Source organism: Gadus morhua, chromosome 2 (genome assembly GCF_902167405.1).
Source record: "Gadus morhua chromosome 2, gadMor3.0, whole genome shotgun sequence".
NCBI classification, from domain to species: domain Eukaryota; kingdom Metazoa; phylum Chordata; class Actinopteri; order Gadiformes; family Gadidae; genus Gadus; species Gadus morhua.
Window position 1 is genome coordinate 5,162,353 of NC_044049.1, and position 16,922 is coordinate 5,179,274.

Genomic DNA, 16,922 nt, shown 5'->3' on the forward strand with positions numbered 1-16,922 from the left:
TGTTATGTTGTCAACTGCCTAATTATCTCTGAACCTATGGCAAGCCGATTTGACATAAATTCGTTAGACTGGATATGTGTTGCAGATATCTGCAATTAAGTTTCGCCTAGTCAAAACTGAATGACAGATATCTCCAACTGTCGTTTTGACTAGTCACAACTACATTGTTGATATCTACAATGTAAATTCCGGATAGTCAAACTTAGTTAATAAATGACAATTCGGCTTGCCATATGAACCTGTTTTGGTATCCCAACTTTTTTGATGTCATTTGAATGTTTCATTCATCCACTAATTCATCCATCCATGGAGGTGCATCAGTGCAGTGAGCTCTACCTGAGGCTCCTCTTCCTGTTTCCAGACTCCCTCCTCTTCAGAACTGCTGATTTCTTAGTTGAAGGCAGTCACTGGCGTGCAATAACAAGAGGTGATTCTCCACATTCATGACCACATGCGTGTAGCATCGAACATACGCAATCCCAACCGGACGACTCTGACCTTTGACCTGTTCACTCATCAGATCCATGTGCAGCCAAGGAGAGAGGATTGAGCACAACACATGACACGAAGTTCCATCCTCAGTAGTGTGGTGAAAGCCCCTCCCCTCCTCTGTCTGGGTGTGTTTATAAGCCGGTGGTTCTTGTGCCTCTCCTCCTCTCCTCACCCTTAACCCTGCTCACCTCTCAGCTGGACAGCCAGAGACCTTCCCGCTCCACACTGACAACATGCTGGGGACTCTCTGCTCTCTCCTGGCTGCTCTCACATGTAAGGAGGAGGCTGCTTCACTGCAGCTCTGGCCTCATGTCCCATTGATCAGCGTCAGGTCTTCACCTCTCACGGCTCCCTGCTTTCTGCTTTGCTTTCTCCTCCAGGTGTGAGCGCTGTGACTGTGGTGACACAGCAGCCTTCTGTTGTGACGCTGACCAGAGGAGAGACAGCCTCCATGGACTGTAACATGGGGAGCGTTATTGATCGACGTGCTTTCTGGTTTAAACAGATACCTGGAGGAGTTCCTCAGTTTGTACTGCAGTTTCACCTAAATTTGCCCAATGTGACATATGGTCCTGGATTTTCCTCACCCCATTTCACATCTACTTGTAAGACCGTGTCTGATTGTCGCTTGATCATCAATAATGTGGAGGAAGGAGACTCTGCAGTTTATCACTGTAACACATGGGATGATCCTGCTAAAGAATACGTATCACAGTGATTTACACCATGACAAAAACCTCTTCTCAGAGCACTTCTGCTTTTCTGCTCTCTCAGATGGTGGCACAGTGTGAAGCCTTCATGACCAACCGTTTCTAACATTCTCACATGACCGATTATTTGACGAAAACCTCAAATCCATCCTTGTAGGACACTAATGTGAACTGTGCTGCTTTGACATCCACTTAGGGAGAATGAAGGACTAGGCAGATTTCTCATGGATGTTTACAGGTAGGCAAAAGGTGATTGAGCACAAAGCCTTTCAGATAGGGGTCTAACTGCAGTCACTGGATTTCCCTCAATACATGAAATATAATCATTCAGGGGTTATTACAATTTATATATGATACTGTTTGGGCAAGTGGCTGATTGACATCATACATGATTTAGTTTTTGCAACGAGAAAAAGAAAAGAAACAGCTGAGATTTATAAACCTTTTCATTCGTACACTACAGTCATTTGAGCTGTAGTATTTATATGAATGAAATGCATGTTGGAAGATGGGAGTTTATTGTGATTCCGGAGACAGGTGTGATCAATACTTCCTGACCTCTACTCCTCTGGTTAGTCTTGGACTCATATTTATGAACCCTTTAGGATGCTGCTCCTTTGGCTGATCAATAATATTACTGAAGAGGCTAAGTCATTGAATTTGTTGTTACTATAACTGGGTGTAACATAGAGGAGGAGGTGCCTCTGTTATTCATGAAGAACCCCAATTCACGAAAACCTAATTTCTGCTTCATGTTCTTCATGGTAACGTTATGCTGAAGAGATCTTTTTGTATTTTTTGCACACAGCTCATTATAATGATAGGCACTCAGTTAATCATTTACCACAATTTGTGTTTATCTGTTGTTGGAGGCAAGTAAACGTTGGACTTCTGTGGATCTAAGGAACTGGATGGTGATTCAAAGATGAACAAAAAAACATATCTAACTTTTTTGTATTTACTGGAAATGGCATTTTCATTGACCATTTGGCAAGGACAAATTCTTACTTGGACTTCACTGGATTAAAACGGTTTCTACCTGTTATTCCTGGGAAAGGCATCACATAGAGGGTGGATCCACTGGCTTCAACAAGTCAGGAGGTTTTTGTACGGCCATGAATACAAACTGAATCACTGTGGTATTCGGCGGAGGCACAAAGGTGATCGTTACTGGTAAGTCTTGATTCATGTTTACTTATTGACAATTGTAAAGGTTTGTATTCGTATTTCCTATGAACAGATGTATCAAGGTATCTTCATTTACACTTTTCGAAAACATTTCGGTTTTTTGTCGTTTTCATCTGCGCGTTCAAGGCCTAGAAACAGTGGTGTAAAATAAGTGTTGACTATTAAATTATTTATTTATACAATAATAATTATTCTAACGGTAGGCCTAGGCATTATTTTTTTTCTATTTTATTTTAATTCATTTTCAAGGTAACCATTCTACCATCCACGTTATCATGTGCAACTTTTAGGTTCACACAACATCAACGCTTCATTGTTGTTAAAACGATTATTACCATAATCAGAAATAATATTGCATTATTATTCACTTCTAAAAAATAGGCCTTTGTAATATGTTTAATTTTTTACATTGATACAATCTTCCTATCGGTAACAGATACAACAACATACAATCGAAGGTGCCAAAGTACATATTTCTAGCCATAAAATGATATGTAAATCTTGAAGCGATAGGCCTACCATTTCGTCAAACATCTAAATCTGTACATTCTCGAATAATTTCTCGGATTCATGTTGTCATCATTTTCATGTTCCAGGCTCCAGCCTCCCTCCACCTGTCCTGACATTCTACCGTCCTTCCACCAATCCGCTCTCGTCCAGCCATGCCGCTCTGGTCTGTCTGGCACGGCAGATGTCTATCGGCTTCGCAGAGGTGAGCTGGCTGGTCAACGGGAGTCCGGTCACCGAAGGGACTTGGACCAGCACAGCAGTTCAGCACCCCGACAAGAGTTTCCAACTCAGCAGCCATCTGTCCCTTCGAGCTTGTGACTTCAGCGAGGATAGGAGCTACACATGTAAAGTGACCGTGGGTTCAAGCTCCTTTGAGAAAACAATGAGGATGTCTGAATGTCGGAGCACTGCAGAATAAGTGTCACGTTAACGTTGATGTCTTTCTTGCTTGCTGCTTGTGCACTAATAGATAGAGTGATTTTGTGGTCTAAAGGGCTTTTGTGTGCATTCACGACTAGATACCTTTCTATGAACCTGTATGTACGTTGTGTTGAGAAAAGTTCACTCAATAAAAGTCATTGCATTTGAAAAGAAAGTGTTGTCTCCTGCTCTTCAAATGACAAAGTTTTGATTAGTCGATTTCTTAAATTGATAAAAGATGCGATACGTTGCATTGATGTGGCAATGAAAGTGGCAGAGGGAAAAAACGTTTTGCTTTTCACCACAAAGGCTTAGAGGTGCTGCCATCTGCTGGTGTCTGTTAGAATCACTTCAGATATCAACTGGACAAATAGATTGAATGTAGAAAATCCTCACATGAGTGACATGATATAAACTATATATACTCTTCCTACAAACATACTATATGCCAGAATTCAATCCACCTTCATAGTGGTCGTCTAACCATGAACCAAGACAAACCTGCGTTCTAATTTCCATTCCCATATATCACTTTATTCAATTAATGTTTCGGTCATCATTAATATTTATTATATTACACATAACATAAGCATGTAAATAAAAGTGTCACCCTAGTCAGTGAAGCATGCCTGCCCAAGTCATCCATCTAGTTCCCAGGATGCACCTGGTGGCCTCTTCGCTTCATGAATAGCTTTATGTAAATTATAAGGGGAAGTCATCTTTCACTCTTACAAGGATAGTGCAGTGGACTACCCAGCCTATAAATACATAAACCTATAAATATAGATGATTTAAAGCATATATCATCGTTTTGGAAAGGTCATTGTGTTGGTAGTAGGTGTTTTGCCAAAACAAATCAGCTTTTTTCTTTCTGGTCAAAGGTCAGGGATTTTACCACTCCACTTGGGGTGATGGAAGATGAACTGGATGAACCGGTCAGTTTTGTGCCCATCCGCCTCAACTGAGGTTGGGAGCCTGAACACTTGTGACCCATTACTTTGTACTAACTATAGTATGCGGTATGGGAACCATAGCTTATCACCTATTTGATACCCCTTATATACTCACTAGCAGTCTAACAATATAAATTACTAACTTATAAATATATGAAGAAAGAACGGATGGAGATATTACAAACATATACGAGGAAATGGATTTATATCAGAATATTGCATACAAAAGTATAAAAAGGAATATGCAATGAATAGAGTTCATCTTCATAAAGACATAGATCAATTATTTGAAAGGTCTACCATGTAAAAATTGCAACAACATAAGCATCAGATATGTTAATTTTTTCACCTGTTAGTGTTACTTAATACAGATAAAAGCACAACCCTATTTACCTTACTTTAAAACAGATAGGTTTGCTGACATTTCAATGTTTGGATTGTTAATGTTAAAATACTTTTTCTTTTTTTAAGTTCAATAACAATCCAACATTTCAGTCAAACAATGTACGCAGTGAAAACAAATCAAATCTGTCGTGTCCGAGACATCCAAGCCCTTTCTAATAGAAAAAAATGAAGGATACCTTATGATATGCATGTGGCATCAGACGTTGAGACTGATGGCCAATTATTATTTCCATTGAAATGCATGAGATTGGGAATGTGAAATATATCCGCTTTGTACTGTAAGTAATGGGATTATATTCCTTTAAAAAGATTTATTAGCTACAAAAGTACTATGATTAGGCGTAGGGTTAGATATAAAGTAACTGTTCTTCAAGCCTAACAAACCCTAAGTTTCTTCCACTTTAATAATATTGAGTTGGTCCTCCATTGAAGACTGGGTGGACTTCATCACCTGCTCTGTAGGGATACTGCAGTCCTGTAGAGACCCTTCCAAACAACCACTGGGGAATTCAGAAACCTTTGCGTCCAGGCCTCGGAATGACTGAGCATTCGCCTGGACATATGTTTGGGCCAAGGACTGAGTGTAGCAAGGCATTGCCGCTTGACTGTGTTGCTGTGTGTACGCGGTGGTATAGGGCTGTGCTTGGGTGTAGGAGTGGGACAAAGGCCCGGCATTGCTACAAGGGGGAAACCCGTTGACGCCCGCGCTCCTTAGTTCTGGCAGTTTAAAGGCCTCCACAATCTCCAAACCATCCATGGAGCTGTAGCTGGACTGCGCCTGGTTGCACGGCGTGTATGCACCCTGGCTGTAGGTGAACGGGTCCTCGCTGAACGCAGCGGCGGCGGCCGGGGCCGTGGGCATGGCGGGTGGTGGCGTGGGGGCTTTGTCGGGCCGCGCGGGAACACCGCGACACGGGCCGAGGCTCGAGGCGAGGCCCTGGAGTGCGCCCAGGATCTGCCTCTGGACTCGCGTCTGCTGCGTCTGCTCCCTCTCCAGACGGCTCTGCTGCTCCACCAACATCTTCACCGCCAGGCCCAGGCCGCGCACCTCGGTGGCCAGGAGCTGCACCTGGTCCTGAAGGCCCCCCCCCCCCCCAGCACCGGGCCCACCACCCCCACCCAGACTTCTCGTCGGAGCCTCCTTCTGCTGGGGGCTGATACTCCCCGATGGGCCGATACCCCCGTCTCGTCGGGCGTTGGACGGACCCCCGGGGGCGTGAAGACGTATTTGTGGGGTCCTGGAGGCCGGGGACGTCAGAAGGGCCGGGGGTCGAACGCCAACTCTTGGTGGTGGTTGAGGGGAACGAATTGACAGGGCGGGCCGTTGTGGGACACCCCTCCTTGGGTCATTGGTTCCTCCGGGCTGCCCCGTCATAAAAGTCTGCACATCACAGAAAAAAACATTATGGCAGGTTAACAGCAATGCATTCAAGGTCCTAGTTAGGTATCACAATAAAACCGTAAGACCCTTTCAAAAACAAAGAATGCTGTGTATTCACACAGGCCCCTCCTCAGAGAAGCCTCAAAAGCAGACCCAGACTCAAGTAGCTTTATCCAAGACATGGAAGAACGTTCCTTTTCTGGTCTAATATTTATGGATCAGCCAAAATCATCATTACAAATGGAAACCTGCAATAAGGGCCCTATCTCAGACTCACACTCTCACCAAGGGTTTTATAAAAATGACAGCAAGCTGATCTGGCAGTTTTCTTTTCCAGTTTTGTTACTTTATCACTTGCTAGCTAGTAGCTAGTGTTAGCCACACCATGGACTAGTAGCAGTGAGAAATGTTTAACCAATTATCGATCATTCAACAATTAGGCCTCACACAGCTTTCTCAAGCAGCTTGCGTTGACAGTTTATATCGGTGGGCGGGTAACTAGATAGGGTTCATGCAGGCAGTGTAATAAATAAAGAATCGGGATGGTGAGTACGATAAATACACAAATGATGAATGTTTATGGGTAACTTCATCAATGTTACAAGGACAATGACATAATAAAATGTGTCATGCATGTACAAGGTCCCTGGAAACTGCTCACCGACGCATTAACCCAGTTTGGATTCCCTGGCGTAACGCAGGTATACATTTAACACACTTACGTTATCATTGCTATACTTTTCAAGATCTCTGGCCATCACACGCCTCAAATCCTCCCCGGCGACGCTGGGCTGGTATCTCCGCGACGGTGGTCCCATCGGTTGGAAGGACTGCTTTCGAGAACGACATGAAATCAGCAATTACAATAGAACACACAGACACACATCAATGAGTCGTTGCTTTACAACTCAGAAAGGAAAAAAAAAAAAAAAAAAGCATAGTTTGGCCGCGGTCACCTTTGCCCTGTGTGACAGGGCTTTGTCCAGGAGTCTTTTACGGGCTGCTAGGATAGGATTTGTGGCCGCTGGCGAGGGCGAGACTCTCCTTCGCAGTGCGGCCAGTGATGTCGCCACCGTCGTGGAATGTGCCCCCGCAGCCGCCCGCGCCATAGGGGACTGGAGCGGCCTCGGCTGGCTGTTCTGGGCTAGGGAGGTGACGCTGACAATCTGGATATCAGCCTCCTCCCGGTTCCCCTCGGCCGGCTGCTCGGACCGCCCCCCGACCCCGGCGTCACTCGACCCAGAGGAGTTTGGCCTCGCCTCGGAACCCGCCGTGGTTTTCTTGGCGAATTCCAAGGCTACGATACAGTTGGCCTGATGAGAGGCTTCCCGTAGTAGGTTCTGCAGCTGAGAATTGTTCCAAGGTTTGGGCCTGGCCGGTCCTTGAGGTGTCTCCAGTGCCACGCTGCTCCCAGACCCCCCGGCTCGTCCTCTTCCAGCTGGCCTGCCTTGGAACTCCCTCAGGTACAAGTAGATGGCCTGGGCAGACACCTTGATGTTCTCCAGCTCAAGCACCGCTTTTATTTTACGGAAACTCAAGCCCGCCTTCCGCAACTCCACCACTTTCAGCTTGGCAGCCTCGTCCAGCCGGCCCATAGTCTCTCTCTGGAGGCTGTGTGAAGCTACCTTAGGATGGAAAGGGGAAATATTCAGGGTCAAACAGATTCCACAGTCATTCACATTTTTCATAAATGCAAAGATCCTCATTTATTATTTTAGATATAGTAACAGAAAAGGTTTGGCTTCTGACCTGCACTATGTGGGTGTAGGCTTTTTATTATTGAAAATGCTCCTTGATGGGCAGTACCTAACTTGGTGGATGCAGCTAGCTACTTGCCCAACAAGCTGGTAAGATGACTCTGAACCTGAAATTTGATTTATTTACAGCAGTCTGGAGTTCAAGATCTGGAACACCAGATGGTTTCAGTAGGGTAACATTTAGCAAATCAGATGCAAAACAAGCTACTGTGTCAACTCAGCGAGAACATTTGCATGTTAAAATGCTCACGAAGGCTCCGGCACATTGTGCACTAAACTACACTAAAGCATTTCGATGAAGGTTTAGTGGGTGTTTCTTTGGTAATCGGTGGTGAATAGTAACGTTGATACATTACTATGTTACACTGGAACGGTGATCCCATTCAAAACATTGAGGAAGGATCCCAACACAATCGTACTTATTGAATCTATTAATCCTTCGAAACTGACCTTTGAAGATATGCCAGTATGACTTGACCGTCCTTAACCTGACCAATATATAACAATGTTCAAGCGGGCTTAACCGGGTAGCAAAACATTTATAACCACACAAATATCGTCCTATGTCAATGCTGTTCACAATGTCAACACTTGACTGCAAACATGAACGGAGTCTTCTCATTGACTCTGATCGCCATATGTATCTACATGATTAAACATAAATAATGTCGTATTTAGTATAGGGATGCATTAGGAGCAACCCCTGATCGAGTGTAAAACGTGAAACACCGAACCGAGGATCCGAGTGCAGACACAGCGGCTCTGCTGGTCTTCCTGTGCCAATTGGAATAAGCGCTAGTATCAGGGACCTTCGGCGCACACTTCATACCTTTCGAAGACACCCTCGCAGTGTTTAGACGGTCTTATCGTGTTACCTTCCAAAAAACATTTGCAATCTACTGGAACGACAATGAACTACACATAACGCGCATACATAAAAAAACAACCGAGCCACTGTACATTGCGCGGATGATTACACGACACTTCCGGTTTGGTCATGACTGCGCGACGGTCTATGAGGTTTATGGGTGTTGTAGTTGTTGTAGGCTAACGTTGGCAGACTACAAATACAAATCCTGTAAGTGGTCTAAAGATCAAAAATAATGACGCTAATTCAACTCTTTGCACTACATCACATCACTACATACATACACAACTGGACTCCAAAAAGGTATTCATAGCGGTTGGAATATAGGTAGGCCTATCTTATCAGAATCAGAATCAGAATGTATTATTACATCTTATTGTACAGAACACAAGAGTAAAAATCTTAGGCTTGGTTCCTCAAATATCCCTAATTAAACATGAATGTAACATACAGGTAGTGCAGGTAAGGATAACGCCATTCCAAAATAAGCCACATTGTCGGCTACAATTGTTTTAATATTACTGTTTATAATCCTCACAACATTATTATTTTATAAGAGAAAGTAGTTATGTTTTGGCCCCTTGCAATTTGATGATTCAGTGATTTCAATGATTTATGCGGTTACGATTCTTACGAGGATTGACATGTTCATACTACTTTTCTTTCTTTTGGGGGGGGGGGGATTTTTAACAGGGTAGGCCTATTTCTTAAATAAAAAGTTAATAAAAAGAGCAAGCCAAAAACAGAAATTGGGATAGCAACCGTACTGAAATGATTGCACTCCTCTAAAATAAAATGTACTAGATGATACCAATTTAAGAGAAAAATAACCAAGAGGAAGCTCTGTTTTTTTACATCTGGAGGCATTGAGGGGATCGCCTTTTTCCTACCCTTCACCACCACCAGAGGGCGCTTAAAACCAACCTGGCCATGATACTTTAAATAGGCTTAAATGGTTTAAATTGTTAAATGGTTTATTGTTGGAAATGAAAGAAATTGTGTTAAAGCCTAACTAGATTTATTCATTTTATATATATTAAAAAAAAAATAAAAATTAGCCAAAGGAATCGTTTGGACTCCCTCCAGTCAGACGTGCCCGCTAAAGGAGAGCCAGAGGCGACGTCTCGGCGTCGACGGTGGATGAACCTGACGAACATGCGCTCGATGGCATGCTTTCAATGTTAGTTTTTGCTGCGAATTATTTGTTTTAGATGTATTGGAGTCTGAGATACACCGAGCAAGTGGTTGAAAGAACATGCATTATGGCTACGGAATCCACGGATGAAAAAAAGAACAGACAGCTCCTCGAACAACTTTTGGACAAACCTGGGAATGGAACCTGTGCGGATTGTGGAGCTCCAGGTATGCCGATTAGATGGGGTGCTAGGGCTTCTGCACAACTGTGTTTATTACAACCATCAAGTCCAGACGGAATGTGAATGTGAGCGGGAGAACTGACTGGAGCGATTGTTGCCTGAAATATAAACTTCTCAGGGTTACTGATAAAATGAATAATGCTTTGCTTTAAGCAAAACGAAATCATGCAGTAGCTCGGGAGAATGAAAACTCATGCCTACTTAAATATACACTGACCATACGCTTTAGTTTGTAGGATGAGAGCAGCCTCACCATTCTGGGTCGATAGTACGTAGCCGTGACAGTGAATGACAAGGTACATTTTCAGTGGTGGACAGCTAAGCATTTTTACTTATTATGCGTTCGCAAGAGTGATTAGTCAATTAATCCTTTGTCTATCATCAGAAAATGAATAAATTACTATCCAGATGAATTCACAGTTTAAGGAAGACATCACCATTGGTTCTGGAAACTTGTGATAAGCTTTGCATTGAGTATAGAATTATAGCAAAATGATGAATCGATTATTATTTTATTTTATTCTATTGATGTATATCTCTGCCATGAACGCTATTGGTCCATTCCCAAAGCTATGGGTTACACTTATGCCTTTTGACATTTTGATAAGCCTCTGCGTGTGCTCCCACAGACCCCACCTGGGCCTCCTACACGCTGGGTGTCTTCATCTGTCAAAGCTGTTCAGGCCTCCACCGAAACATCACGTACATTAGCAAACTCAAGTCAGTCCTACTGGACCCCTGGAGCGACTCTGAGGCCGAGGTAAGAACCGCAGACACATCCATCTCTCTGGACGTCTTTATCCTTCTGCCACTTCTACGTGTTGCACCGTCTGTTTAGTTTATAAACAGTTTTCTGCCTTCCTTATTAGTCTATACATCTAACTTGGTTTAAATGTGTGTCGCTTGAACGCTGAAACCTTGCTGGGACATGAAGCTCATTGCCTGTGTTATTCACTTAAAAAGCGAGATATTTTGTCCCTCCTACTCTGCAGTTCCTGGCCTCCACAGGCAACAACAAGGCGAAGGCCCGGTACGAACAGAACGTGCCCCCGTTTTACTACCGACCCACGCACACAGACTGCACGTAAGTGAGGAGAGCGCCTTCGCTCCCACGCTACCATGTCCGCTGGGACGGAGGGTGTCTGTCCTCCGACACCGAGGATCATCGATGGTAGTGATGTAGCTACGGTTGAGCCGGGTGACATGGGAAGATAACCATGAGGCGTACCTACTGTTACCTGCTATGCATCATGCTCTCAGTACTAGCGTAACGTATATGTTCATCAATGTAACGGTGCAAACGGTTATCAGTGTTTGACGTTCAGAAGAATTGTTTCTCTGTCAATATGTTTGAGCCATGGAGTGTATTTTGCTTCTCTTGGACTGAGTCGCAGGATCTGAGTCGTCGCAGGATCAGTGTTGAGTTATCTCAACCCACTTCCTGTGCTTAAGTTGCAGAGGAATCTAGCTAACCGTCAAGTGACCACAAAGCTACCGTCCTTTGTAGAAAAAGGTTGCAGCAGGAGACTGCTAGTCTTAATGTTTTGAATATATCTTTTGGGTTATTCTTTAGTGATGATTCGTTAAATGATGTATCATTCAGGGGAGACGTTGTGGGGTTTGGAACTGCAAAAGTGTCTTGCATGCGAGAAATGGCACAACAAAGATTTCATAAACCTAGGTTACGGTATATTAATTCATGAGGGTCTAACGGCCTCCACAGGCTTTTGCGGGAACAGTGGATCAGAGCCAGGTATGAGAGGAACGAGTTTGCCTGCCTCGAGAGGCAGGAGCCATACTCTTCAGGTAACAACACACACGCATGCACGCACACACAAGAGATTGCAGCATGAATACAGAGCAAAGTGTGCATAACAGTGTGAATAACAAAATTGAAACAATATAAAAGATAAAAGGAAAAATATATGTTTGAAAACGTTTTATATACTGATTGCAAATCATGAAAACACACAAAGGCAAGCCTATCAGCACAGGAAAAACCTTTATTTTTACTTTTTGTAGTTAGAAGTTTATTTATTTTTCTATATTAGAAGTTACGAATTGCGATGCTCACATGCATTGATCCCCCCTCCCCCCCTCCCCCCCGAAAACCCTATGACTCATCATGGCTCCATCTGTGGGTTTTTTTGTCTCCCGGTCACAATATCCCCTATTCTCTAACTGGCGTGAGCAACAAATGATCAGTTTATCATTCCCAGCATTCCAGGGATGCACAGCTGATCTCATCCCAGATAGAGAACTCCACTGTTGAACCTTTTCAATTTGGACCACTCTGTCTACCTATCCCTGAACCCTGTCCCAGAAAGTCACACGCTTGGTTTGGTCATAGGAAACCTGTCTTAAAAACTAACCAAATTCATCCAAAGTGATGCCCTCAATTTTTCTGGCTTTATCTGACAAGCAAGCAAGAACAACATACCCTAGTATGAATTTGACAATGATCAAAGTATTCGAAATTCCGAAGCATCAAGTAGCATTTGCTGTTGTTTTTACTCGATAAAATCCCCTGACGATTAATCGATTAATCGATATTATAAATGGATTAATCGATATTATAAATCATGTATCATCCAATTAATGAATGAGCTTAAAGTTGCAGCCCTAGAAACAACAGTAGCGGCACGTGATTGAGAGTGCGATCCCACAAGTTAATCTGCAGTGGAAGTGAAGTCATTGAGTGAGGTCTCTCTTTTTTATTCTTTGTTCCTCTTCTTGACTAATTCCTTCCGCTATCTTAGCCGTTTATTCCCCTTTAATTTGTCACAGAGAGAGAGTGGCATTTTGCCTCTCTCTCTCTCTCTCTCTCTCTCTCTCTCTCTCTCTCTCTCTCTCTCTCTCTCTCTCTCTCTCTCTCTCTCACACACACAAACTCTTTGTCTAACATAATGGTGCTTTGTGGTTCAGTGTCGAGACACAACATGTAGCGGCCACAAGAACAATTGCCATTACAAATAACATTTGTGGAAGCCCAGAGAAATGTTAAAAGCCATTTGGTAGTAACCCTAAACAGTAAAATAAAAAACTAGGCCACGTTCTTATCTGAACCACAAATTTCCCAAAATGCTTGATGAAAGAAATACTTCAGGAGGGGAAATGTTTGCCCTGGCATGAGCTAGTTTTCCTTGGTTATGAGCCACGGTATCTAACTAATTAACTCAAAAACTTGATTGAACAGTACCATGGTCCAGAAGCTCTATTACAGCTTTTATTTGGGTTTAAACACAACCTTCCTTTATAGGGTGAAAGGCTCGTACCATTATCTGAAGGTGTGCGGTTCCTTGGGTTGAACCCTGTTTTGAACATCTTAACAGGGGCTCTCTGCTGTCTCTCCCTTGGCAGGCTATAGAGAGGGGTTACTATGGAAACGAGGCAAAGACAACGGACAGTACCTCAGCCGAAAGTTCATTCTGTCCGAGCGGGAAGGTGTTCTGAAGTACTACAACAAGCACGATGTGAGTGTCCCTGGTCGGTCTGTCGCGCTCTCTCTCTCTCTCTCTCTGTGTCTCTCAGTCTGTCTCTCTCTCGCACTCTCAGTCTGTGTCTCTCTCTCCCTCTCTGTCTCTCTCAGTCTGTCTCTCTCTCGCACTCTCAGTCTGTGTCCCTCTCTCTCTCTCTCTCTCTCTCAGTCTGTCTCTCTCTCGTGCTCTCAGTCTATCTCTCTCGCACACTCAGTCTGTGTCTCTCTCTGTGTCTCTCTCTGTCTCTCTCTCTCTCTGTCTCTCTCTCTCTCCCGCTTTCATTCTTCTCACATATTTGAGGAGTACACCAACACCACCAGCTTTCTTGCTGTACACTCTAAACATAAACGTGTTCCTCTTCCCTGCTCCATGATGTACGGATATAGAGCTGAATTCTAACTTTCCATGGTCTTCGCTGTTGTCCATTATTCTCCTATTCTCCGCGTGTCTCTTTCTCTCGCTCGCATGCTCTCTCCTTTTCACTGACTTTCTCTCGCTCTCCTTTTCTCTCTCTCTGTCCCTCTTTCTCTCTCATTTTCTTCTCTCTTTCTCTCTCTTTCTTTCTGTCGCTCTGTCTCTGTCTCTATCTCTCTCACTCACCCCGCTCTCTCTCTATCTTTCTCTCTCTCTCCATCTGTCTCTCTCTTCCCCGCTCTCTCCCCCCCCCCCCCCCCCCCTCTCTCTCTCTCGCCCTCTCCCTCTCTCTCTCTCTCTCTCTCTCTCTCTCTCTCTCTCTCTCTCTCTCTCTCTCACCATCTCCTACTGCCTCTTTCGTCCCCAGGCTAAGGAACCTAAGGCAGTGATGAAAATCAATACCCTCAATGCAACCTTTCAGCCAACTAAAATCGGCAACGCCCATGGGCTGCAGTTAACCTATCTGAACGACAACAGCACAAGGAACATCTTTGTTTACCATATGGACGGCAAGGTGATTCACAATAGCCCTCTGTTTGGTGGAAGGTTTAGAGGCAGAAGTCCTTGAGATCCCAATAAGTGCATGTCGCCCTCTGCTGGACATTATTTATAATCAAAGGAAGTATTGTTTACCTTGTCTTATCAATACAACATGTGTTAACAACTACCCGGTGGTTTTAAACAAACAAACAAACAAACAAACAAACAAACAATTACAACTAAAAGAAATGTGTTGTTAAATTCTGCTCTAACAATGAATCACAATTTTTATCTATGACCAATCAAATCAATCTTGAATACATTGTGAGGCTTTTTATTTCTTCAGGAAATGGTCGACTGGTTTAATGCCATTCGTGCAGCTCGGTTTCACTATCTCCAAGTGGCCTACCCTGGAGCCTCCATCAGTGACGTAAGTCATTCACACACCTTCACTCATTCATTCACACCTCACTCATTCATTCACACTTCACTCATTCATTCACACACCTTCACTCATTCATTCGCACACCTTCACCGATGCATTCACACACACGCGCACTCATTCATTAACACACGTTCACTCATTCATCACATACCTTCACTCATTCATCACATACCTTCACTCATTTATTCAAACACCTTCACTCATACATTCATTTGTACAGCTTCACTCATTCCTTTATATCGCAGTCAATAAATTGTAATTAATTGTGTCTTTAATGTGCTTTGCCCAGTTGGTACCACAGCTAACACGTAACTACATTAAGGAAGGCCACATGGAGAAGACAGGCCCAAAGGTAAAGAACTAACATCATATTAAAAATGGCAGATCACAGATTAGCTTGGATGAATGAATAAGAAAGTAAGTTAATACTTTGTAAAACTCCCAAAGGGAAATTTGGGTGTCACAAGAGAATACTGACAGAAAAAATGATGGAATTTAGTATTTTTTCAATTTAAATAGGGCAAGAATATTTGCTATTCTGGTTTCATTCAAGCTTGAGCCATAATTTCCCTTCTTTCCTTGCTTTCAGCACAAAGAGGGCTTCAAGAAGAGATGGTTCACCTTGGATGACAGGAGGCTAATGTACTTCAAAGATCCCCTGGTATTAAAGGGAACGCACCCTTGGGATAATTGTTTGCTGCAGATACAGTGCAAGACAAATAGAAATACATGTTCGGCCAATTGAGCATAGCAAATTCATTTAGAAAAAGCAGGAACAAACAATATACATGATGTGTGCCAGTATGTGTTTGTGTGTGAGAGAAAATTACCAAATGAGTTCCCTTTTAGAAACAACAAGATCATTTTACACAAATACTAAGGAATCTGTGCCAGACATGCGTTACCAGTGCATTTCATCCGTACTTTGAGTACAGCTGTTTTTTATCTGAGTTCATCATTATCATACACATGTTCTTTACTGATTGACAGCAGCATCGGAGAGCATTTATCTTTCTCCGTCCTCCTAGGACGCCAACGCACGAGGAGAAGTGTTCATCGGCAGCAAGGAGAACAATTACTTCGTTCTTCCCGGTCTCTCCTCGCCCTGCCAGGGTCTTAACTGGCGGTTTGGAGTCACCATAGTAACCCCCGACAGGAAGTTCCTGTTTGCCTGCGAGACCGAAGCGGAGCAGAAAGACTGGCTCGCCGTCTTTCACCGGGTGGTGAACAGGCCGATGCTTCCCCAGGAGTACGCAGGTAACGTTGACAGCCCCCGAGGGACCTAAGGACTAGACAGTCTATACCGCTTTGCATATTTCACTAATGAATTAGTGTGCTCCTTAACGCTTTCTCTATGTTTCTGCAGTCGAGGCTCGCTTTAAACACAGATCCTAGACGTGCCAAAGAGGTTTGCGTCAGCTGAGAAGGACAGGAGAAGACCTGACGGATGAGAAGAGGTAACAGATAAGGATCACATGAGAAGATGAGGAGGACATTGAAGATGAGAACAAGAGTTGAGAAGAGATTCGAGTGAATCTTTATTACTTAACAATAGACAAAAACACAAATATCAATAACGTTTTAACAATGTTCATTTTACATATGAGTTACATATGAATTGCATTTGCACATGCACATATGTAATTAAATCGACCCAAGAAGCACTGACCAAATATTGTGCATGCCTTTGCTATTATTTTATTTATATTTCATTATTGTGACGTGACTTTACTCTTTTCATGTCAGTCAAATAAGGCTTTTTGTAAATGTGTAACAAGCTATTAAACTATTTATCCAGCAGAGGGAGATATTGCCTTGAGCCTCATTTCCTTGCATTGGTTGTGCCAAGTAAGGCTTGTCATTAATGTAAATCTACGAAAATGTAGATGCAGATGTTTTTGAATATACTGTTTAAAGTACAGTGTTTCACTTTGTTGTGACAAATACAATTCAAAGAGAACCACAGAGAGACAACAAGTCGAGACCATGTAACTGCACACTCTTTATTGTAGTGTCGTCTGAAATGAATACGATCAGAGAATGA

General features: G+C 43.3%; 3 protein-coding genes across 5 annotated transcripts; 2 read left to right on the forward strand and 1 right to left on the reverse strand.

Moving 5' to 3' along the window:
• The first annotated feature begins 609 nt into the window (after window positions 1–609).
• LOC115559326 (immunoglobulin lambda-1 light chain) lies at window positions 610–3,495 on the forward strand. The gene is made up of 4 exons (XM_030378164.1): window positions 610–765; window positions 873–1,196; window positions 2,340–2,375; window positions 2,987–3,495. The coding sequence occupies exons 1-4, from the start codon at window positions 726–728 to the stop codon at window positions 3,316–3,318; spliced, it is 732 nt and encodes a 243-aa protein (XP_030234024.1). The 5' UTR covers window positions 610–725; the 3' UTR covers window positions 3,319–3,495.
• Window positions 3,496–3,832: 337 nt separating this feature from the next.
• Window positions 3,833–8,807, reverse strand: LOC115559273 (uncharacterized). Of its 3 annotated transcripts, none has more exons than XM_030378089.1 (4): window positions 8,646–8,807; window positions 7,016–7,684; window positions 6,782–6,889; window positions 3,833–6,059 (listed from the first exon to the last, which is right to left on the reverse strand). In XM_030378089.1, the coding sequence occupies exons 2-4, from the start codon at window positions 7,652–7,654 to the stop codon at window positions 5,064–5,066; spliced, it is 1,743 nt and encodes a 580-aa protein (XP_030233949.1). In that variant the 5' UTR covers window positions 7,655–7,684; window positions 8,646–8,807; the 3' UTR covers window positions 3,833–5,063. The 3 variants fall into 3 exon arrangements, with proteins under 3 accessions (XP_030233949.1, XP_030233933.1, XP_030233940.1); XM_030378073.1 differs by having other exon boundaries at window positions 6,782–6,892; XM_030378080.1 differs by lacking the exon at window positions 8,646–8,807 and adding an exon at window positions 8,267–8,609 and having other exon boundaries at window positions 6,782–6,892.
• Window positions 8,808–9,745: 938 nt separating this feature from the next.
• Window positions 9,746–16,686, forward strand: LOC115534458 (arf-GAP with dual PH domain-containing protein 1). The gene is made up of 11 exons (XM_030345453.1): window positions 9,746–10,046; window positions 10,690–10,820; window positions 11,053–11,144; window positions 11,784–11,866; window positions 13,421–13,533; window positions 14,321–14,467; window positions 14,780–14,863; window positions 15,168–15,230; window positions 15,468–15,539; window positions 15,907–16,135; window positions 16,245–16,686. The coding sequence occupies exons 1-11, from the start codon at window positions 9,896–9,898 to the stop codon at window positions 16,271–16,273; spliced, it is 1,194 nt and encodes a 397-aa protein (XP_030201313.1). The 5' UTR covers window positions 9,746–9,895; the 3' UTR covers window positions 16,274–16,686.
• The last annotated feature ends 236 nt before the right edge of the window (window positions 16,687–16,922 follow it).

What these genes read in the sequence shown, in the direction of transcription:
- LOC115559326 (XM_030378164.1), top strand. Translation starts at nt 726, where the DNA reads ATGCTGGGGACTCTCTGCTCTCTCCTGGCTGCTCTCACAT. An exon ending in GGATGATCCTGCTAAAGAAT is followed by an intron (nt 1,197 to 2,339) that starts ACGTATCACAGT and finishes ACTGAATCACTG; the next exon opens with TGGTATTCGGCGGAGGCACA. An exon ending in CACAAAGGTGATCGTTACTG is followed by an intron (nt 2,376 to 2,986) that starts GTAAGTCTTGAT and finishes TTCATGTTCCAG; the next exon opens with GCTCCAGCCTCCCTCCACCT.
- LOC115559273 (XM_030378073.1), bottom strand. Translation starts at nt 7,654, where the DNA reads ATGGGCCGGCTGGACGAGGCTGCCAAGCTGAAAGTGGTGGAGTTGCGG. An exon ending in CCCTGTCACACAGGGCAAAG is followed by an intron (nt 6,893 to 7,015) that starts GTGACCGCGGCC and finishes CGTTCTCGAAAG; the next exon opens with CAGTCCTTCCAACCGATGGG. An exon ending in AAAAGTATAGCAATGATAAC is followed by an intron (nt 6,060 to 6,781) that starts GTAAGTGTGTTA and finishes TGTGATGTGCAG; the next exon opens with ACTTTTATGACGGGGCAGCC.
- LOC115534458 (XM_030345453.1), top strand. Translation starts at nt 9,896, where the DNA reads ATGTATTGGAGTCTGAGATACACCGAGCAAGTGGTTGAAAGAACATGC. An exon ending in GGAGCGACTCTGAGGCCGAG is followed by an intron (nt 10,821 to 11,052) that starts GTAAGAACCGCA and finishes CCTACTCTGCAG; the next exon opens with TTCCTGGCCTCCACAGGCAA. An exon ending in TTTACCATATGGACGGCAAG is followed by an intron (nt 14,468 to 14,779) that starts GTGATTCACAAT and finishes TTATTTCTTCAG; the next exon opens with GAAATGGTCGACTGGTTTAA.